Source organism: Chlorocebus sabaeus, chromosome 27 (assembly GCF_047675955.1).
Source record: "Chlorocebus sabaeus isolate Y175 chromosome 27, mChlSab1.0.hap1, whole genome shotgun sequence".
NCBI lineage: Eukaryota > Metazoa > Chordata > Mammalia > Primates > Cercopithecidae > Chlorocebus > Chlorocebus sabaeus.
Window position 1 is genome coordinate 13334277 of NC_132930.1, and position 24967 is coordinate 13359243.

General features: G+C 38.3%; 1 protein-coding gene across 1 annotated transcript in view; it reads right to left on the reverse strand.

Annotated features, from left to right (window-relative positions):
* Window positions 1-24967, reverse strand: part of NWD2 (NACHT and WD repeat domain containing 2) — a 214143-nt gene that overhangs the window by 12199 nt on the left and 176977 nt on the right. The window contains exons 4-5 of the mRNA XM_008017665.3: window positions 5650-5853; window positions 2099-2243 (exon numbers count right to left, since the gene is read on the reverse strand). Coding sequence (XP_008015856.2) covers window positions 2099-2243; window positions 5650-5853 — 349 coding nt within the window. The remainder of the gene's footprint in view (window positions 1-2098; window positions 2244-5649; window positions 5854-24967) is intronic.

Here is a 24967-nt window from a genome sequence, read left to right on the forward strand (position 1 = left end):
TGAAGGTAATGGTAGAAATAGGTTTCCAGTCCTGGTAACTATTATCCATGAGAAATTGATTTCTTTACGATTCCCAAGGCCACTGAGTTTTGATGTTCTCAGAAGGGCACCATTTTAGAGTCTTAATTTGTTTCTCTTCCTCTCCTGTTGTTTAAAAACGTGAAACAAGAAGCGTGAAAAATTACATTCAAAGATAAATAATACACCTTTAACAGGTTCTATCCAGTATTCTTATTTCAAGGTTTCTAAAAATATAATGTATACTATATCCATTTGAAAGAGTTGGCACGTCAGCAATTTTGATTGTGCAGACATGATCTTAAAAGGAGTTTGAACATAAAATAAACAACATTGTCATGAGCATGTATATATTCAGGAGATATAACCCCAAGCAGGAAACAGCCCACTTGCAGTAGCTCATGTGAAATTTCTCATCTTCACATGGCTATCCATGTGGACAGAGTTCTTCACTATGGGGAAAGCTTGGACAAGTGTTTGCCAGTGAAATAGGAAACACTGGAGCTGTGTGATTGTGAATAAGAGGATAACTTCCCCAAACTGGTGTCTTTTACATAAATAATAGGAAAGCTTCACTCTAGGTACTTTTTTCTAAGACAGCTCTTGAAGGAACAGGGGTGTTCTGTCTTTGAAAAAGGTGAAGAGCCTGAGCCTCAAAGATGGATCTAAAGTTTCCAAAGGAACAAGGATAAACCCTAATCTATATATTTAAATATAGTACTTATTCCTGACGATTGTGGTATTTTCAGGAAGACTTTAAATAAGCCCTAATTTTTAAATTTATCAGAACGATTTGTATCTTCTCTGAGCTTCACACGCATGTATTCAGTGAGAATGATTACCGAGTGCCTTTTAGGTTTTCACGAAAGCTTTGCGGCACCATTCCAACACCAGTCTGAAGAAGTAGCTATTACAATTTTTCCCTTTATAAATTTTCACTATCAACTTTCAAAATAAATGCTTACAAATCTGACTACTTTTACCTACTTGTGTTTGTTCCCTGTAAACTATGACTGACATATTCCTTCAGTTCTGTAGTTTCCTGAGCAACTTCTAATGATAAAGCTTCCTTTCCATGTTTGAGAAAGGCCAACAGGTGAGCCTCTGTACACAGAATGCATGGTACGGTATAGACTGAAATATACCTGAATAACTGGGTAGGTTTTTATTTTAACGTTAAATTTGAGCCTACCAAATCCCTGTGTCACACCGTCCAATGGCTCCATCTCACCCAGAATAAAACATAAGGTTCCCATTATGGCCTGTGCTCAAGTTCTATCCTCATCTCTCCCTCCTTGTAAAAGTTCAAACAAACAAACAAACAAACAAACAAACAAGCAGCAAAGCTACCTTTTCTTTTTCCTGCTCCTGGAATTAACTAAGCACATTCCTGTCTCAGAGGTCTTGAACCTGTTGCTCCCTCTGCTGGGAATTCTCTACCTTAGATACATAGGACACTGTCAGCTCTGATTTTCTTCTGTAATTCAGGTCCAAAGTCAACTCCTTTTTGCCCACCTTATCTAAATCTGGACCCCCACATTCTTTATCAGTCACTATTATCCTATGACTGTGCTTTATTTTATTCACAATACTTATCAATCACTTTTGATATGATCTTGTTCATTTATTTGATTACTTGGCTATCACTTATGAATATTTTCCTCCCTCTAAAAAAATAAGTTGCAGGAGGCCTGAGACCCTGTCTTTTTACTCGGCGTTGTCTCCCTAGTGCTTGGCACATAGGAACCCAACAGGTTCATTAATATTTGCTGGATAAGCGGGTGAATGATGAATGAACAGCTCAATGGAGAAGTCATGGCAGAATGTGGTCAGTTATATCCGGGGCCACCCCTGGCTTCTTTTAAAATCACATTTTCTAGAGAAGCCTTCGAGTTAAGGAAAGACTTTTCTATGAATTAAAACAAAAGAACATTTGCTTCTCCAGAACATAGGAACATTTAGAAAAATTAAATTTCATCAGGCAGTAAATGAGATTAAATTTGCAGGGCATTAAAGGGAAGCAGTAGATGTACCTATTAATGACCTATTTCTTATTTTACTGAAGGTGTGGGAAAATTACCTGAGAACAGGTACCTCCTAGCCTGGCTGTGTTTCATTTTACCCTTTTCGTGTAACAGCTTTACAGCAGCCTTGAATATCTTCTTGATCTCATCTGATACCTCTTGCCATGTCTTCTCATTTTCAGCGTTGGCAGAAGGCTGCATCTATAGAGATGTAAAAGGGAGAAATTAGTCTTACAATCATCAAAGAAAAATAATATTTAAGAACAAGAAAATTTATATTATTTGAAGGCCCACTATGTGCCAATACTATGATAGGTGCTTTACAGACAGTGTCTAATTTAATCCCCTTGATAACCCTGAAAGTTAGAAATTATTTCCATGTTGCATGCGAACTTGACCAAATTACACAAGGGTGTCACCCAAATAGGGTGTGTTTATTGGACTTTCTTATATACCATGCTTTTCCCATTTGAGTTTTGATACAAATGCCATAAGAAAATAATCTCTGGTGTCCTTGAAAGGGGAGAGAAAGTTAAAGGGGAGGTGCTCTTGTGTTATATCTAATTGTCTTTATTTAGTTTAGCTTCATTTGTTTTGATGGTCCACTAGGAGATAAAATGGGAGGAATGCCTACCAATAAAGTAACATTTACATAGTCTTGATGATAATCTTATTAATACATTCATTTATTCAATAATAATTTATGCAGAAATATCATATGGGGTTTTAGGAATAATCTCAATTTCCCTAGTGGATCATAAAAATAAATGAAGAAACAATTAAAGCAAATTAAATAGTAACATATGAGAAAATCCCCTAGATCATGGTATAAACTGGTTTCTTGGGGTGTCAGGTTCTTTGCTATCTATATTTACTCGTGGCATCTTTAACTGGGAAATGGTTTGGGTTTACCCCAATATTCCAACCCAGAGAAACAATATTGTTACAGATAATTACTTTGAATAATACGTGTGAGGGCAAAGAAGAAAAATCAAGGATTCTGATCTAATTTCCTATTGTACAGAGAAAATGTGTTATGTTGGATACAGAATGACAAATACACAGATCCCGAAGTGGAGAACCGTGGGTAACCCACAGCTGTCCTCTTGGAACTGCCTGGGTGCTGACTGAATCAAGGACATTCTCTTTGGCAGAGGGTTGGATATCTATGCCTTCTTTGCAGTCTCCCTAAATATTCTACTCAGTGAACAGGTTCACCCCTCCTCTCTTCCTCTTTCATTTGCTTTTAAGGGACATATCAAAAACTTGGGAGCCAAGTTGGAAAGTAGATAACAATGTTTCCATCATGCTCAAGCATGAATCACTCCATCACTCTCCATAAGATGCATGAATATAAATGGACTGTTTAAAATGTTAAAGAAAAAATATTAAGTTAAAATTTAAAAAGAGACTATAAATAATAGCTAGGTAGATTTTACAAAGGCCTTCCTCCCACAGAAAACAAATGCACACGTGAACCTTTCACAAAATAAAAACTGTAACTGTCAAACTTGAAAACTCAATGTACAGACAGAGTGAACAGAGCTGAAGAAAAAATTGGTGAACTGGAAAAATAATCTGAAGTTATCTTCTGGAAAGCAGCACAGAGATAAGAAAATTGATCATGTGAAACTGATCATGATTATGATGATATGATTATGATCAGTTTCACATGATCAATTTTCTTAATGTTTTTCTTCTTCACCTTCACATGTATTATTCAAAGTAATTATCTGTAAGAATATTGTTTCTCTGGGTGGGAATATTGGGGTAAACCTAACTGATCATGTGAAATGATCCCTTTTCATTGATTATGTGAAAGAGAACTAGAAGCCGTAGAGGACAGACTGAGATGGCTGAAGGCAAACATAATTAAGGAGCACAAAGAAAGAGCAGAGGGAATAGAAGAGAGGCATTGTTTGATGAGATGATGACTGAGAATTTTCTAGAATTAAGAGACTACATGAATTCGCAGATACAGGAAGCATGACATATACCAATCAGAATAAATGGACACATTATAGAAAAGTGGGCAAAACAATAACTTTTCAGATAAGTAAACAAAGGGAGCTTCATTAATGGAACTTTAACCAATTAATATTAAGAATTAATAATTAATTATGTCATTAAATTATTAATTATTTAATAATACCAATATTAATAAGTAAAAATCAGTATCATTAGTAAACCTTCTTTGATGGAACTTATAAAGGATATACGTCAGGAAGAAGGAAGATTAGACTAGAAGGAAAGTCAGAGATGCTAAATGGAAAGGTGAGTGACAATTTATAGTTTCTTAGTTTTGGATTTAGTTTTTTTTCGTTCAATTTTTAAAGGTGCACAATGTGATGTTTTGATACATGTATATACTGTGAAATGGTTACCACAATCAAGTTAACTAACAAATCCACCACCTCACATAATTACCTTTGTTTTGGTGGGTGGTAAGAATACTTGAGATCTACTCTGTCGGCCAATTTCAGGTTTATAATTAACTATAGTCACCATGAAAGTTTGTGCCCTTTGACCAACATCTCTCCATTTCCTCTAAATCCCAGACCTTTGTAAACACACTTCTACTCTCTATTACCATGAACTCAACATTTTTAGATTCCACATATAAGTGAGATCATACGGTATTTGTCTTTCTGGGCCTGGCTTAATTCACTTAGCATAATGTCCTCCAGGTTCATCCATGTTGCTGTAAATGGTAGGATTGCTTTCTTTTAAAAAGACTAAATAATATCACAGTATGTGTGTATATAAATGTTCCTTAATTTCCTTCTATATTGTCTTTATCTTTTCATTTGCTGACAGACACTTAGACTGTTTCCATATCTTGGCTATTGTGAACAATTCTGCAATGAACCTGGGAGTACGGATATATCTTCAAGACATTGATTTTATTGCCTTTGGATATATACCCAGAAGTGGGTAGTCCTATTTTTAATTTTTTGAGGAACTGCTATATTGTTTCCCACAGAGGCTGCCCCAATATGCACTCTCACCAACAATGTACCAGGATTTCTTTTTCTTCACATCCTCTCTAACGCCTACTATCTTTTGACTTTTTGATGGCCATCCTAACAAGTGTAAAGTGACTTGGCATTGTGGCTTTCATTTGTGTTTCCCTAAGGATCAGTGTGGATTTAGTTTTAAAAGGAAAACTTGGGCCGGGCGCGGTGGCTCAAGCCTGTAATCCCAGCACATTGGGAGGCCGAGACGGGCGGATCATGAGGTCAGGAGATCGAGACCATCCTGGCTAACACGGTGAAACCCCATCTCTTCTAAAAAAATACAAAAAACTAGCTGGGCAAGGTGGCAGGCACCTGTAGTCCCAGCTACTTGGGAGGCTGAGGCAGGAGAATGGCATAAACCCGGGAGGTGGAGCTTGCAGTGAGCTGAGATCCGCCACTGTACTCCAGCCTGGGCCGCAGAGCGAGACTCCATCTCCAAAAAAAAAAAAAAAAAAAGGAAAACTGGGGGCCTAGGGCAGAGTAACTTTCTGTCTACTCTGTCTTTTCTGTGCAGAACCACCCCTGGATGATATAAACGGTAATAATGTAGTAATGGACAGATCCATAGGCTGGAGGGAAAGGCAGCTTACTGCATTTCTATTGCTTTTCAGCATTTCTGCCTTGGGTCTGAGGTAATAGGCTGCTGGCACCGAGTTCTCATCTCGACAGTACCACTCCTCCAGCAACTTGGTCTCCAGCTTTGCCTCTATGGCGGCATCCAAAATCATTTCAAACTCTGAGGCTTCAACTTCTCCAGGGATTCGGATATTCCCATATTTTTCACCTAATAGTCCCTGTGTATCAACAAGAAAGTTCAATTTAGTGTATCACCAAGAAAGTTCATTTTAGTATTCACATCACATGGTCACTGTATAAATATTAATCAATAGATAACAAGATACATTGCTCCATCAGTTTTCTCTTTTGGTCACAGTGGATAGTTGATTTCCTAAGTAAAATTAGATCAATTATATTACAACAAATTATTCATAGGCTGAGAAATGAGACTCCATATCGCATCAGATCAATTCAAAATAAAGAATTTTTGCAGCCAATTTACTTTCTCAAAGTTTACATAATACAACAAAAGCTGATCTACTCTGAGATTTGTTTGTTCATATCAAAGAAAAATGATGTGCTAGACCTTAAAAGTGTCAAACATGTAAAGCCTCAAACCAAATAACTGCTCTGTCAAGAATTGATAGCATAATCCTAAGCTTCAGATTCACACCCCTACAATAAAAAGAAGTATGACATCTCTGAATGTGATACTACTAGTAACCCCACTGGTAACTAAAAAAAAAAAATTCAAAATGTAAACAAGAGAGCATTTTCTCTCTATTAAATTGGTAAAAGAAACCTCTCACAGAAAAACAATGAACAAATATGTACTCAGCCTTATGTCAAGGTGTGAGAAAATAACCATAGAGTGCTGATGGGCGTGTAAAATGATCTAGCATTAGAAGCCTAATCAGGCAATATGTATTTAGAGCCCTAAATATCTATATAACTTTTTACTTTGCATTTTTTTCTTCTGAGAATTTGTCTTTAGGAAATAATTAAGGATGCAAATACTTCCAAAAATACTTATGCTGAATTGGTTTCTTTGAAAGAATTGCCTAATAACCTAAATGTTCATTCAAAAGATGTACTAAATTGTATCATACAAGTATATTGACTTAGCAAGATGTTTACAAATACATATTAAATGAAAAGTGTAAGTTATAGAATGGTATTCATAAGATGATTCCAGGCTGAGTGTGATGGCTCTCGCTTGTAATCCCAGTACTTTGGGAGGCTGAGGCGGGTGGATCACTTGAAGCCAGGAGCTCGAGACCAGCCTGTCTGACATGATGAAACCCTGTCTCTACTGAAAAATACAAAAATTAGCCAGGCGTGGTGGCATGTGACTGTAATCTCAGCTACTTGGGAGGCTGAGGCACAAGAATCGCTTGAACCCGGGAGAAGAAGGTTGCAGTGAGCCAAGAATGCACCACTGCACTCCAGCCTGGTAAACAGAATGAGACTCTGTCTCAAAAAAATAAAAGATGATGCTAGTGATTTTGATATTTATATATATAGAGAAGAGAGAGAATATTATGTACATATGTTAGAGAGAATATCACATATATATGCATACACAAACATACATAAGAAACATTTTATAAAAATGCAAAGCAAGGTTATTAATGGCTATCTTTGGGTGGTTTCAAATTTACATAGGTCATTAAATAAGTTTATTATTTTTTATTAAAAACCTTTTTTTGGTATACATATATATTATTTTGTAGTGAGAAAAACAGCAGGTATTTAAACATCTTAAATTTAGTGGTGTAGGCCGGGCATAGTGGCTCACACTTGTGATCCCAGCACTTTGGGAGGCCAAGGCGGGAGGATCACCTCAGGTCAGGAGTTTGAGATCAGCCTGGCCAAAATGGTTAAACCCTGTCTCTACTAAAAATACAAAAACTAGCCGGGTGCATACTAGTAATCCCAGCTACTAGGGAGCCTGAGGCAGGAGAATCGCTTCAACCTGGAAGGCAGAAGTTGCAGTGAGCTGAGATCGTGCCATTGCACTCCAGCCTGGGCAACATAGCGAGACTCCATCTTTAAAAGAAATTAGTAGTACTGCCGATTTGCTTTGTGGAGCAACACTTTCAAGGTTGTTGAAACTGTCTGCTTAAGCCAGTGGTTCTCACAGCGTGGACTTGGAACCAGCAGCATCTGCAACACCTGGGAACATGTGAATTCTCAAGCCCCATCCCAGAGCTACTAAAAAATAAACTCTGGTTACAGAGCTGAGCAATCTATGTTTTAGCAAGTCCTCCAGGTGGCTGAACTTCTGGTTTAAGCTAATAAAACTATTAGCTTAGATAGCACTTGGCATTTCAATTAATCTTCATCTTACCTAGTAGACATAAGGAGGGAACACAAAGGACCTCTTACATAAGCCTACCAAAGCAATTTGTCTGCTTTATTGTATCCATGAGACACTTTCCGTTCAATCTGGGGGCACTTTTGTTCTTTCCTCTTGTTGATTAACATTTTAGCATAAACATCAAGCTGTGTTTATCCACTGGAAAGTGAATTTCCGTTTTGGTTTCCCTAGGGGGCACTTCTGACTACTTCTCCTGCCTATCCAGTATTCACAGTGTCGTTTTCATCAGATATAGGCAGCTGAAAGAGTAAGAGAAGTCCTTGGTAGATCTGTGTCCACATAAATTCATGACCTAAACTCTACGACACACTAGTAAGCTCTCTGAGGGAGAGGCCAGAGCTGTTTATTCCTAGCTATAGAAAGGATTAAAACACACAGTTGTTGACTAAATGAATGAACCAAGACAGAGAAAGAAATCATTAAAGTTTGTTCTGCTCTTCTCTGAAGCTTCTCTCTGTAGTCAAGTAAAATAGTTCAGCTCTCAATAGGTGGAGTAACAATTTGGGAAGGTACCAGTTTTGTGAGCAATACTCATTTCAGCCGTATTCCTTAAGCAGGTACTGTATAAACATATCTCTGGTTGGACCATGTCCTCTCTCTCTCTCCTTAGCACATAAACCATCTCATATAAGTGGTTTAGTAAGGTGACTGAGCACCTGAATTCACTGCCTCAAGCTCAAGCCTCCTCAGTACTAGCCTCAATGACCAGAAAGGAAGTAGATCTAATTTAGCAGTTCTTTTTGGCTGCAAAAGTCCCTTTGGAAGGGGCTAGAATAGAGGGATGCCACATTATTGGTATCCATTATTTCAGCATGATATATGAGGGTTCTACAGAGGGTGTGCTAATCCCAACCCACTGTATTCGCCTGAAGGCCAATTAAGAGCACTTCTATTTAATCTACATTGGGCCAATCTTGATAACAGGTTTATATAACAAAAATGATGTATCTCAAGTTGTTTCCCAAACTTCTCTAATGGTTCCCTCTTCCAAAATCTCTTATGCTAAACAAATTGGCATGGTCTTTCATTTTACCACACATACAGAGGAACATTATCTTTTTTAGGGTAACCAACCTGGTGATTATCCCATTATCTTGCCTAATTCTGGACAGTCAGCACTCTTAGTTGGGGCTGTATGCCACTAAGAATGAGGTTTTAATGCTGGGATGTGCCATCAAACAGACCCACATGGGCGAAATAGGGAATAAGAGAATGTCTAAGCAGTAGACATTGGTAGAATTCAAAAAAGTATACAGATGGAGTTTGGTCATTGGTGGAGGACCAGGTAGACAGACAGCACACTAAATATTGGATTTAGTAATTGAAAACACTCCATCTAGTAGCCAATTCAGTCTTGGAATATCATGGACTAGTTACTACAATCCAAGGCAAGACCAGCTGGGTTTTGGGCATGAGGCAGGGAAGAGGACAAAATAGAGAGTACAGAAACAAGATCTTGTTCCTGGACAGCACCATCATGATTGCACAGCAATGTACTGTTGGTTCTTCAACTTCTTTCTGCTCTAAACAAGGCTGGTCCCAGAGACTAGGGTTCAGTCAACTCTATGGATCGGTTTCTAAAATATGCTTCACAGATCATCTACATCTGGATCACCCAGGGTACTTGCTAAAATGTAGGTTGCTAGGTCCATTCTCAGATGGAAAGAACATTGTGAGTGAAGATTCCAAGGAAACTGCATTTTAAAATGAGGTTCCAAAGGAATTCAGAATTTGAGAGCCATTGCTATGGGCAGTGCAAATGTGGTCTCATGAGGAACGGTTAGCAAGTACTGAAGGGGCAGAGCCTGGAACACAGTGGATCATTTCAAAAATCAAGGGCTATTTAAAAATAATCATTTCTTCCAGTTGAGCACCTGGCACCAAATACTGTAATTATGTAATAAATATAGTAAGGCAAAATGTTCCTTAAAGATTACTAAAGAAGAAAAAATATCCTAATCCCATACAAATAACAAATATATATTGAGTGCCTACTATATATAAAGTGGTAATAGAGAACTTCAGAAAAGTAATAATGTGCTACAGGCTTCAAGTTACTTATTGGATTGTTCTCCCTTACTCTTTTCCTTCTCACTATTGATTCTTCCTTTAGGTGGAATGCTCATAAATCATGAATCAGTTAAATTTTAGGAGTCTAAGACAGGATTCTACCTCAGTCTTATCTTGCTATTTGACAAACAGCAAAAGTGAATTTTGCTTCCACATTTTTCAGTAAGATATTTTTGGTTTGTGTATGTGTGTGTGTGTAGTTACAGTTGTAAAATAACACACAAATATTTACAAATAAGGCAACACACAAATATTTTACCAGGACCAGAGTCAATTTACAGAAGGGGGCAGTCCAAATCTGTTGCAAAGTCCAGCTCATGTGGTCAATGGACCAGAGCAGAGGTGGAGATGGAAGACCAAGTTCAAGAGGCTAGCAGTTAAACTCTAGGCAGCAAGATGGATTCCACTGTTTTGTTTCCCAATTAGACTATTCCTTAGCTCTGCAGCCATGGGGAGTATCCATGAATGACTTTAGGGCAGCCACATCAGCTATGAACAAGAAGACATCCTTCTCTGTTCACTGGCAATAGAGTATTCATTCCAGTCACTGAAAGAGAAACAGATTTTCCACATCCTTCTGACCCCAATTCTCAAACAGCTTGCTTTTTGCTTAGTTAAACCAACTTTGCCAGTTTGTAGGGAAAAACTTGGTGCAGAGATGAGAGGCTACATTCAATTTTGCATTGAAGTCCATTTTTACGAGTTGCACTATTGATCCATCTGCCTACAATCCTAGACAGAAGAAATGCATATGACTGAAATAATTTTCTATTTTTTATTGAATAGTTTAAACATTCTGTCAATACATATGTGAAAATAAACATATGGGATCTTGCCTGTCTGTAGAAATCTATAGTCACCTCTCTCCCATCCACCTTACCAAATGTGGAAACACATTTAAATTGGCCTATTCTTAAACACTGAAGACACATAATATCAGCTAGGCAGAAAGCAACAATACAACACTCAAATATAATCTGGGGAGTTACGTCCAAAAGGCTGAAAAAATCTAAGAAAAATTTCTCAGACTTAACAAACACTTCCTGATGTTTTGGAACTGGATAGAGGTGGTGTTTGTACAACACTGTAAATGTAGTAAATGCCACTGAATTGTTCACTTTAAAATGGTTAATTTTATGTTGTATGAATTTCACCACAATTAAAAGTACTTTCTGAACTATTGAGCTCTTTAGAACTAGGAACTTAAATGTGAAAAGACTCTCTACTTCTTAAAATCTCATTTTCCTTCTTTACATGCTGATATAGCTACATCTAAGCCACTGCTTTCAAAGGCTTAGAGATAACATTTTCCCTCCTCTCAATTGATTTTTTTTCTTTTCCATTGGGCAAATATTGATTTCTCTCCACTCTGCTCATCATGTGCAGTTAGCTCTGCCTGGGCTTGCAACTGAGAATCTTTGGGGTCTGAGCCTACGGCATGCAGTTTGTATTGTACCAAACAGAATACAGGAATAAGTATTCTTGAAGGTGTTGATGAGCTCAGTGTGTCCTTGACTTTACTCTGTGGTGGGATGTCAGGAAAGACAGGTGAGGATAGAGTATTTGGGGTTATGGATGCCATGCTTTGCTGGGCATGAGGCAGCTGCTCCCTGGACTGCTGCTTATGAGCCATTGCTCATGGGAGAACTGTAAAGGAAAAGAGATCTTCACTCATCCTCCTCCACAAACTGGTGCTATAACAAGCTGAAGCACATACTCTTTAAATGCCCTATTCCCACAACCCAGTCACCGGAGCAAGGCAGGTGGGCCTATTTCTTTCTATAAGGTTCTATTTATTACAATAAAACTTTATGATTTTATGCATAATTTTCCTTCATATATGATCTCATTTGACACTCAAGCATCTGTGAAGTAGGGAGAGACACCAAGGCTCCCAGACCTCAGCAGGCTTGCCCAAGGCCATGTTTCCCAGAAGACATGGTAGTACCAGCATTTGAATATGGGGCTTTAAATTCAATATCCCCATTGTTTCTACTTCATCAAGTTCTTGTACTACTTCCCCTTCTGAGAGTATCTTAGAGCAGCTCATTTGATTGTGATACCTCTTGTAGCCAGTACCCTTGGCAGGGCTACCATGTATGAATGTGCAGGCTGTGCACTGCACAACTCCAGGGGGCACTGTGCACAAGGGCTATGGCATGTTCAGTGTTATAGCCCTGGGTGTTGGTATTCTTTCTACCTGATTTATTCTTTTGGGTGGGAGAACAATGGTGGTTGTGATGTCTTCCCTGGAGCTCATGGTCAGTGTTAAGAACTCTACTGTGGAGTGAGACCACCTGAACCCCGCCAAAGAGCCAGTAACACCTTATTCACAACTTAACATTATTTTCTCAATGATTTTTTTCTCTAAATTTGTAACACAAACATAGGATACTTTATTTAGAAGTAAATTACAACTCAATTACTCAAACTTTAAGTTTCTCATGTCACAAGTAGAAAGAGGAAATGGAGAAATGGGGATGTGATGGTTAATTCTGTGTGTCGACATGACTGGACCACAGGATGCCCAGATATTTCACTTAACATGATTTCTGGTTGGGTATGTGATGTTGTTTCTGGATGAGATTAGCACTTGAATTGGTAGACTGAGTAAAGCAGATGGCCCTCCCCAACTGCGTATGTATCATCCAATCCATCGAGGGCCTGAAGAGAACCAAAAGACAGAGTAAAGGAAAATTTGTTCTCTCTGCCTGACTGTTGAGCTGAGATATTGATCTTCTGCTCTTGGACTGGGACTTATTCCATTGGCACTGCTGTTTCTTTGGCTTTCGCAGTTGGACTGGAATTTATACCACCAGCTTCCCTAGGTCTCCAGTCTGCAGATGGCAGGTCGTGGGGCTTGTCAGACTCCACAGTTGCATGAGCCAATGCCTTATAATAAATCATCTACATATATTCGATTGACTTTGTTGCTCTGGAGAACTCTAATACAGGGGGAGATGGGAAAATGATAATAAATTGCAAAATAATGATGACAAGTGATTAAAACATTCCCTGTTAAAATAATGTCCATATTAAAGGTAATCTAGATAAGGTCTTTAAAAAAGGTCATATTTTTGGCACCAACAGACATGAGGGTAATATTTTTGGAAAACTGTTCATTTCTCAGTTATTACAGATACACGCTTGTATGCAGGGTTGCCAGGAATGAATGTTAGCAGATATATCTAGCACATTAAGCATTTTTCATTCCAAAACATTCAATTATCCAGATATCCATGATGGTTCTGATGGTCGATAATAATTTGATATTTACTGGCATTTCTCTATGGGCAAAAAAAAAATCAATTTCCCACAATGTGTATACAGTGAGCCTGTGTTTCACGTATTACAAATATGAGTCTCTGAAATAGGATATATCAACAAAGGGATACATTCATGGGTACAAATACTTAATCTAATCTGCAGATAAAGAAAGAATATTTTGAGGTTAGTAGAAGGCAAGGCATTAGGAGTGACGTAAGCAGATTGTTTTGTCTGAGTTTCAGCTTTCATATTTGTTAACAGAGATAAAACTGTTCCCTTGTATATTTATCTGGCCACATACCTCCTCTGGTGCATCATGAGAGTCAAACAGGTGAGGGTGAAAGCACTCTGAAACGTAAAGCACTTGGCAATACATGAAGTATCACTATAGAAATACAGTTTATAGAGAAACACATATATATGGCATACTGATACATATTTACACAGAATAGAAACAAATGCTGAGAGGTACAGCTGGATAGATAGAAGAATAAAGTATTTCTTGATTGGAAAGACAGAGGCCAGAAGGGAGGAAAAAATGCACAAGTAGTTGCTTACACGTGGTATGAAGGTAAGAAAATGTGTGGTCAGATAAGTACAAACTTATCAATGTTCCAGGGGTGGAGAAAAAGAGCTTTAAAATAATTATGCTGGGTTAACTGCACTAGCTAGTTGGAACCCCAGCAACAGATGTACAGAGTCACCTTTATAGAGAATACAGGCAGTATTTTAATGGCAGGCGGCAATCCACATGTAAAACAGAAGTTTACAAAAATGAAGCTGTTTGTATTATAATCAGTGTGTTTGTAGCTATCTTTGCAGGAATTGAGTTACTTAAATTCGGTTTCTCTATAAAGGAAGGCCAGCATTGCTATGGACTAACTTGTATCTCCTCAAAATTCGTATGTTGAAGCCCTAACTACCCATGTCACTGTGTTGAAGATGGGGCTTTTAAGGAGGTGATTAAAGTTAAACAAGGTCATAAGAATAGAGCCCTAAACTAACAGAACTGGTGCCCTTACTGGAAGAGAGACACCAGAGCTCTCTCTGCCAAGTGAGAACACAGAGAGAAGATGGCCCCTATTCTAGTCTGAAACAGACAGCCCTCACTGGAACCTGACCATGCTGGCATTCTTATCTTAAACTTCCAGTTAGACTGTGAAAAAAATATTTTTGTTGTTTAATCTACACAGTCTACAGTATTTTGTCCTTGCCACCTGAACTGACTAATACAAGCATACAGATGAACAAAATGAATGTGATATTGTCAACATAAGGTCTGCTGTGTTTGGCACTGATCATAAAATGAGGCAGTCAAGTCACAGATTAGGTAATTTACCAGTTTCATCTAACATATAGCAGAATAACTAAACTGATGCTTCAATCATGTTTCTTTGAGAGCTAACAATTCTCAGCTTTCTCAAAATCACATTATAGTTTTACCTTTCTTAAAACCTACATTTGTGGTTTAATTATAGTTATTAAATTTACACACATAAACTCACTGCTGAACTCCTTATATTAATAATAATTCTGCTCCTTTTTACTTATTGCAAGATGCTTTTGCCTGCAAGGAAGTTCATTACTTGGTAAACACTGAACACATCCATTATTCTTTAGAAGTATTAGAACAAAGGGAACAGTCATAAGGGTGAAAGAGCTGCCTAACAGAGCCACATGGAATGGAGCCATTCTGGAGTTTGCTGTTAACTTACATTACTTCCAAAGTACAGATTACAATCCTAACCCTGGCAGTTGCCTTACAAAATTGAGAACTGTGAAATGTGTCAGGATTACTGGAATTCTAAAATGCTAGAGAAAGAATTCATTGCGAAAATGAATACAAATGGAGCCGAGTTTTCAGAGGGGTAGTGGAGACAGAGTTTGGGACATATTAAAAATGAGATGTCAAATTAGCCAGGCATGGTGGTATGCACCTATAATCCCAGCTACTCGGGAGGCTGAGGCAGGGGAATTCCTTGAGTCTGGGAGGCGGAGGTTGCAATGAGCTGAGATCCCACTAGTGTACTCCAGCCTGGGTGCCAGAGCGAGACTCTGTCTCCAAAGGAAAAAAAAAAAAAAAAAAAATGTGACATGTCTGTGTTATTCAAGTGGTGCTGTCCATGAAGAATTAGAGATGTGTGGATCTGTGGACCAAAAGATTAAGCTGGCTGAAATAGTAGTCCTGGCAGTTATCAAGGATTCATTCAGTCAATACTTATTGAATACTTAACCTTTTAGGGTGATCGGCTCTTTCTGTGTGCTCAGGACTGTCCTAGTTTGAACACTCAAAGTCCCAGGAATGGCCTCCACCCCAGTCCCAGATAAGCCAGGACAGTTGGTCATGCTAAGACAGTCATGGTTCCTGCTCCTTTTGTGTCTTTTTTCTTTCTTTCTTTTTGTTTTTGAGACAGAGCCTAGTTCTGTCACCAGGCTGGACTGGCAGTGGCATGATCTCAACTCACTGCAACCTCCACCTTCTGGGTTCAAGTGATTCTCCTGCCTCAGCCGCCCGAGTTGCTGGGACTACAGGTGCGTGCCACCACATCAGCTAATTTTTGTACTTTTAGTAGAGACAGGGTTTCACCATGTTAGCCAGGATGGTCTTGATCTCTTGACCTCGTGATCCACCCATCTCAGCCTCCCAAAGTGCTGAGATTATAGGTGTGAGCCATTGTGCCCAGTCTATGCTTTTCTTCTAGGAGAGCAGTCAGATACCTGTATGGATTAGATAGTTTGAGGGGCAACTACAGAGTGGAAAGAGGGTGGAGCTAAGGATCACCAACCTTTAGCATGGCCACAGAAGCAGAGGGAGTAAGAATGGAAAAGTGTCACTGAAGTCATCAGAGAAGAGAATAATACTCAAAACATTTATACAGAGCTGTTATAGAGCAATGGAACAATGGACAAAGGACATGAATAGGTAATTCATATATGCAAAAAGATAAATGTAACTATGAAAAATAATAATGCTCACCCTATTAACAACCATAGAACTGCAAATGAAAGCGCAAATGTGATGAGATCTTTTTGCTTATTAAACTGATAGAGGAAAATAATGAGCACACCTATGGTTCCTAGGCAACTAGGAAACAGGCACTCTCAGACAGAGAGCCAATAAAAATGAATATAACATTTTGAAGACATAGTTTGGCAGTAGATATAAAATTTCACTTTTAGAAATTCATCCTATTTGCAGAAAGATTTGTGTGCAAAGAAGTTCAACAATTTTTAGCTTATGTCTTGGCCTTATTCTGTAAGAGATGTTTGATTTACCAGTGTTAATAGAAACAACAAAACTGACAGTAAAATTTCCCAAGATGATGAATTCCCAGAATGTGTGGTACATGAGTCTGCTCTAAGTTTTCATTTTTCTAATTCTGAGAAACTAAAAAATAGAGAAACAAAGAATAAACAACCCAGTTTGACAGCTCAACATTTTGTCATATTTTCAAGTGGTTTTTTAAAAATTAGTAGACTACTGAGAAGTGTCTGTTTATATCCTTTGCCCACTTTTTGATGGGTTTTTTTTTTCTTGTACATTTGTTTAAGTTCTTTGTAGATTCTGGATATTAGCCCTTTGTCAGATGGATAGATTGCAAAAATTTCCTCCCATTCTGTAGGTTGTCTGTTCACTCTGATGATAGTTTCTTTTGCTGTGTAGAAGCACTTTAGTTTAATTAGATCCCATTTGTCAATTTTGGCTTTTGTTGCCATTGCTCTTGGTGTTTTAGATGTTAAGTCTTTGCCCATGCCTACGTCCTGAATGGTATTGCCCAGGTTTTCTTCTAGGATTTTTAAGGTCCTAGGTCTTATGTTTAAGTCTTTAATCCATCTTGAGTTAAATGTTGTATAAGGTACAAGGAATGGGTCCAGTTTCAGTTTCTACATATGGCTAGTCAGTTTTCCCAACACCATTTATTAAACAGGGAATACTTTATCCACTGCTTGTTTTTGTCAGATTTGTCACAGATCAGATGGCTGTAGGTGTGTGGTGTTATTTCTGGCCTCTGTTCTGTTCTATTGGTCTATATATCTGTTTTGGTACCAGTACCATGCTGTTTTGGTTACTGTAGCCTTGTAGTATAGTTTGAAGTCAGGTAGCATGATGCCTCCAGCTTTCTTCTTATGCAGCCAATAACCATGATAAAAAGCTCATCATCACTGGTCATTAGAGAAACGCAAATCAAAACCACAATGAGATATCATCTCACACCAGTTAGAATTGTGATCATTAAAAAGTCAGGAGACAACAGATGCTGGAGAGGATGTGGAGAAATGGGAACACTTTTACACTGTTGGTGGGAATGTAAATTAGCTCAATCATTGTGGAAGACAGTGTGGCAATTCCTCAAGGATCTAAAACCAGATATATTTGACCCAGCAATGCCATTACAGGGATTTATAACCCAAAGGGTTATAAATCATTCTACTATAAAGACACATGCACATGTATGTTTATTGCGGCACTGTTCAAAATAGCAAAGACCTGGAACCAACCCAAATGCCCATCAATGATAGACTGGATAAAGAAAATGTGGCACATATACACCATGGAATACTATGCAGCCGTAAAAAAAGGATGAGTTCATGTCCTTTGCAGGGACATGGATGAAGCTGGAAACCATCATTCTCAGCAAACTAACACAGGAACAGAAAACCAAACACTGCATGTTCTCCCTCATAAGTAGGAGTTGAACAGTGAGAACACATGGACACAGGGAAGGGAACATCACACACCTGGGCCTTTCAGGGAGTGGGGGACTAGGGGAGGGATAGCATTAGAAGAAATATGTCATGTAGATGACTGGTTGATGGGTGTAGCAAACCACCATGGCATGTATATACCTATGTAACAAACCTGCAGCATGTTCTGCACATGTACCCCAGAAGTTAAAGTGTACATATATATACACACACATATATATATATACACACACACAGACATATATATATATATAGACTATTTTTTGGGAATAGTTTTAGACTTAAAGAAAAATTGGATAGTACAGTCAAAATTAAGTGGAGGATACACTCTAGTTTTCCCTATTTTTAGCATCTTACATTAGTATGGTATATTTGTTATAATCAATGAACTGATATTGGTACATTTTGATAAACTAAAGCCCATAGTTTATTCAGATTTCCTTAATTTTATACTTACTATCTTTTTCCTGCTTCAGGATTCCCTCTAGGATACCATATTACACTACTTTTGATTTATCCTGAGGTTCCCTTTGGCTACGACGTTTTCTCAGGCTTTAGTTGCTTTTGATGACCTTGACCATAAAGAACAGTGTGGTCACATATTATGTAGGATACACCGCTACTGGAATTTACCTGATACTTTTCTCACTATTAAACTGGAATTATGGATTTTTGGGAGAAAGATCACAGAATTTAAGTGCCATTTTCATGATATCGAGGGTATTTACCATCAACGTAGTTTATGAGTGTTGACACTGACCTTGAGCACCTGGCTAACACAGTGTTGGGTTTCTCCACTTTCAAGTTATTCCTCTCCCTTCATTTGCATACTGTACTCGTTAGAAGGAAATCATTATGTGTAGCCCACATTTAAGGGGTGAGAGTTATGCCCCCCTCTTTTAGGGAGATTATCTACATCATTACATAATCTACGTAATTTGAAATTATTCTGCATAGAAGACTTGTTTCTTCTTCCTTATTTATTAATTTATTCAATAGTTTATATTAGTATGGACTTATTGATACTTATTTATATTTTGGGTTACAGTCCAATACTACTTTATTTTATTGCTCAAGGTTTTCCAGCTTTGGCCATTGCGAGCTTTCATTGGGTTCCTGGGCCCTTTGACTTACCACCCTTCCATCCTTTTTTTAAAGAACTCCTTACTTCTTGGTACTACAAGATACTCCAGTCCCAGAATAATCCATTTATCTAAGGAATCCTTATTCCTTTTATTAGAGAATGTTATTAGAGATCAAGATCTGGGTGCTAGATGTTGTTGTTGCTACTTTGCTGTCATTTCTTTTAGGTCTTCTCTATTGACGGAGCAAAGAATTATATTTGTGTATACTAACCTGTGTATATACATATATCCATAAATATTTCTATCTCTGCTGTATATTATTAATCTTAATCTATATTAAGTTAATCATGAGTTCTCATAAGCAAATATCTCAAACTTTGACTCATTACCATGGCTCATTCTAGCCTCCTCCTGTTGCTGATCTGTACATTCAACCCCACCAGTGAGAAATCTGAATCCTGCCATCTGCCAATTACTTAATTGTTCAATTCCAGGATACATGTATAGTCATATGAGAATTGTTAGTCTCCTCCTTGTGGGAAATGATTTAATCAATAAGAGCACTGTATTTATTTACAGTTCCTTTTGCCTTCAGGCCTCCAGATTCCCTTATTTCCAATAGATTTTTTTAAAATAAAGGAAATATAACATAAAGTTGAATTCCCTTTTGACCTGCATATCCAGGCTGATTCCTCTCCTCCTTCCCAAGATGCAACTATTTTTATACATTTGTTAAATACTCCATTAGTCTATTAGCAAATTCCATATAAACAAATATATGCTATATGTTTTTATTTTAAAATTTACATACTTTACATGAGACATATTCTGTACCTTTAAAATTCATTTTTCTGCAATGGTTCTATGTTGATAAGTTTAAATCCAATCTATTCTTTTGTATAACTGTGATATTCCATCCCAAGAATGTTCCATATTTTTGCCATCAATTTTTTTTACTGATGAATATTTAGATTCTCCCAATGTCTTTTTTGCTTTTATAAATATTACCATACTAATGATCCCATCATTAAGCCAGCAATTTTTTTTTCCTTTTTAAAAAAAATTTAAGAGAAATATATTCTAAATTTTATTTATTTTTTATTTCAATAGGTTTTTGGGGAGCAGGTGGTATTGGCTAAGTTCTAGTATTGGTATTGAATCAGTTCTTTAGTGGTGATTTCTGAGATTTCTGCACTCATCACCTGAGCAGTGTACACTGTACCCAATGTGTGGACTTTTATCCTTCATCCCCCTCCCCCGCTTTCCCCCGAGTTCCTCAAGTCCATTGTATCATTCTTATGCCTTTGCATCCTCATAGCTTAGCTCCCACTTATGAGAACATATGATGTTTGGTTTTGCATTTCTGAGTTACTTCACTTATGATAATGGTCTCCAACTCCACCCAGGTGGCTGCAAATTCCATTATTTCCTTCCTTTTAATGGCTGAGTAGTATTCTATATGTATCTCTCACATTTTTATCCACTTGTTGATTGATGGGCATTTGGCCTCATTCCATATTTTTGCAATTGCAAATTGTGCTGCTATAAACATGTGTGTGCGAGTATCTTTTTCGAATAATGTCTTCTTTTCCTCGGGTAGATACCCAAGAATGGGATTACTGGGTCAAATATAGGATCTACTTTTAGTTCCTTAGGGAATCTCTACACTGTTTTCCATAGTGGTTGTACTAGTTTACATTCCCACCAGCAGCGTAAAAGTGTTCCCTTTTCACCACATCCACACCAACATCTATTATTTTTTGGTTTTTTGATTCCGGCCATTCTTAAAGCCAGCAAATATTAAGGGTATTACATGAGTGGAAATGACACCAATTTATATTTATATATTTTATGTACATATATAAAGGCATATAAATATTTTTATTTTAAAAATATATATAAGTTCCATGCTCAGACCTGATTTCTCACTCCATAGTTAAAAGCCTGGACTCCAGTCCTGTTTCGGTGCCGGGGGATCCTAGTTTTCACAGCTGCTGTCCAGCTGGCTCGGTTCCTACACCGGCCTGGATTCACTGCACAATGCCTGGCCCACAACAGGCTCTCACTTCTTTTGCTGCCTTGTTGGGGGCCAGCCCTAGTCAGTGTGTCTAAGGGTTCTTTCAAGGCTGCCTGTGTGTGTACAGATCCTGCTGAGGCCTTTCAGCCATGCTTGGAAACCTTACAAAAAAGCTGAGTTGCTCATAACATCCTGCTGATCTGGCGTTTCCAGGGAAGTTTCTTCTTTTTAACTGAGGACACAGCAGACAGGCCTGGGAGGAAGGTTGGCCTGTGCACCATGGGCCTGAGAAGTTGACGGAGGGAAAGCTGGCTAAGTGTTGTTTAAATGGTGACACCAGCGTCATTAATGGGTATCAATTCTGAAGACCTGGGTTTATGAAGCGTTCTTTTCAGTATGTGCTTAATCCTTAATTGGACTTTCACATTTATAAATTCTGGATATTGAGTATCTTTTGCCCTTTTGTTTTGTTTTGTTTTGTTTTTTAGAGACGGAGTCTCGCTCTGTCGCCCAGGCTGGAGTGCAGTGGCCGGATCTCAGCTCACTGCAAGCTCCGCCTTCCGGGTTTACGCCATTCTCCTGCCCCAGCCTCCCAAGTAGCTGGGACTACAGGTGCCCGCCACCATGCCTGGCTATTTTTTTTGTATTTTTAGTAGAGACGGGGTTTCACCGTGTTAGCCAGGATGGTCTCCATTTCCTGACCTCTTGATCCGCCCGTCTTGGCCTCCCAAAGTGCTGGGATTACAGGCGTGAGCCACAGCGCCCAGCCTCTTTTGCCTATTTTAAAGTAATGATTTATCTACCTGGCATCACCAGCTTCTCCACATGAATAGGGGGAATATGAACGAATTCTAGACCATTCACTCATTTGATCTTTAGAACCACATTGTGATGCACTACCTCCACTTTAAAGCAAAGAGATCTGAGAGTGAGAGAGGTCAAGTAACTTGCAGAGGAATCTGACCCCAGGTCTCCTCAAACTTCGAAGTTTATGCTATTTCTCCCATACATGCTTTTTTCAGGGAGATTTCCAAATAGCCCTTTTATCCCTTTCAACTCTTTAAAGCAAATTTCAATTGAAAACAAATACCTAAATTGCCTTTTATACTTTCATTTCATCCCAATATATGTCTTAAATAAAGGACATTGAATGTAGTTTAACTTTTATTAATATGGAGGCACCAACAGTGGGTCAGAGCAGAAGCTCTCTGCTCTGTGACCTCAGCCAAGTTACTTAACCCCTCTGTGCTCCAGTGTGCTCTCTTATCTGTAAAATATAGAATCCAACAATGTCAATTTCAGTGGATTTCCCTGTGGATTAACGACATTAATGTAAGTAAAGAAATTGGAATAGTAACTGACACATAAATGCTCTATAAAGGCTAACACTCTTATTATTGATGAATTAATCAATAATCCATCACTGTATAATCTGTTGATCAAATTTTTTTTTTTTTGAGACGGAGTCTTGCTCTGTCACCCAGGCTGGAGTGCAGTGGCCGGATCTCAGCTCACTGCAAGCTCCGCCTCCCGAGTTCACGCCATTCTCCTGCCTCAGCCTCACAAGTAGCTGGGACTACAGGCGCCCGCCACCTCGCCCGTCTAGTTTTTTGTATTTTTTAGTAGAGACGGGGTTTCACCGTGTTAGCCAGGATGGTCTCGATCTCCTGACCTCGTGATCTGCCCGTCTCGGCCTCCCAAAGTGCTGGGATTACAGGCTTGAGCCACCGCGCCCGGCCTCAAATTCTTTTATACTTTTTTGGTTCTCCAAATGTCAGGCTATAAGATGCGATTTTTCCTGCTGTCACTGTACCCACTTCCAGCAGTCTTCCTTTACTAGATCAAATGTGCAAATGTGGAATAAGAAACTAGGCAAGCCAGCTTTTATAGAAGTGTATATTAAGTAAGTCTGAATGATATTCAACAAGGTAAGATTCATGGCTTTAGTAGAGTCTTGTTACAGCGACTTCTGGAACAACAAGGTAATTTATCTTTGTTTATTTCTGGGTGTTGGGGTTTTTTTTTTTTTTTTTTTTCCAGGGCTGGCTGAGGCCACTTAAAGCTGATCTCTAGATGAAGAGGGTGTACTTCTCTATGATGTGAAGAAGTCTAGTGTAGGCGGTAGTGATTTTTAAAAAGAGCTTATTGTGAAAACTTTTACACATGCTCAAAAGTACAGATAATAGCATAACAAGCCCCCGGATATCTATTACCCAGTTTTACCAACTATCAATACTTTGATAATCCTCTTTCAGAATCCTATCATTTGATCACAAAAATTCCTTCATCATGAATTTTTAAAATAAAAGTTTTAATGTAATCTTAATGATACTATTACATTCAGCAGATTTAAGGATAATTTTTTTCTTTTTAAAAATTATACTTTAAGTTCTAGGGTACATGTGCAGAACGTGCAGGTTTGTTACATAGGTATACACGTGCCATGGTGGTTTGCTGCACCCATCCACCCATCACCTACATTAGGTATTTCTCCTAATGCTATCCCTCCCCTAGCAACCCACCCCCTGACAGGCCATAGTGTGTGATGTTCCCTTCTCTGTGTCCGTGTGTTCTCATTGTTGAATTCCCACTTATGAGTGAGAACATGCAGTGTTTGGTTTTCTGTTCTTGTGATAGTTTGCTGAGAATGATGGTTTCCAGCTTCATCCATGTCTCTGCAAGGGACATGAACTAATCCTTTTTTATGACTGCACAGTATTCCATGGTGTATATCTGCACATTTTCTTTATCCAGTTAATCATTGATGGGCATTTGGGTTGGTTCCAAGTCTTTGCTATTGTGAATACTACCACAATAAACATATGTATGCATGTGTCTTTATAGTAGAATGATTTATAATCCTTTGGGTATATAACCAGTAATGGGATTGCTGGGTCAAATGGTATTTCTAGTTCTAGGTCCTTGAGGAATCGCCACACTGTCTTCCACAATGATTGAACTAATTTACACTCTCACAAACAGTGTAAAAGCATTTCTATTTCTCCACATCCTCTTCAGCATCTGTTGTTTTCTGACTTTTAATGATCACAATTCTAACTGGTGTGAGATGGTATCTCATTGTGGTTTTTATTTGCATTTCTCTAATGACCAGTGATGATGAGCATTTTTTCTTATGTCTGTCGGCTGCATAAATGTCTTCTTTTGAGAAGTGTCTGTTCACATCCTTTGCCTACTTTTTGATGGGGTTGTTTGCTTCTTTCTTGTACATTTGTTTAAGTTCTTTGTAGATTCTGGATATTAGCTCTTTGTCAAATGGATAGATTGCAAAAATTTTCTCCCATTCTGTAGGCTGCCTGTTCACTCTGATAACAGTTTCTTTTGCTGTACAGAAGCTCTTTAATTTCATTAGATCCCATTTGTCAATTTTGGCTTTTGTTGCCATTGCTTTTGGTATTTTAGTCATGAAGTATTTGCCCATGCCTGTATCCTGAATGGTACTGCCCAGGTTTTCTTCTAGGATTTTTATGGTCCTAGGTCTTACATTTAAGTCTTTGATCCATTTTTTTAATAAGGTGTAAGGAAGGGGTCCAGTTTCAGTTTTCTGCATATGGCTAGCCAGTTTTCCCAACACTATTCATTAAATAGAGAAATCTTTTCCCCATTGCTTGTTTGTGTCAGGTTTGTCAAAGATCAGATTGTTGTAGATGTGTGGTGTTATTTCTGAGGCCTCTGTTCTGTTCTACTGTTCTATATATCTGTTTTGGTACCAGTACCATGCTGTTTTGGTTACCATAGCCTTGTAGTATATTTTGAAGTCAGGTAGCATGATGCCTCCAGCTTTGTTCTTCTTTCCCAGCATTGTC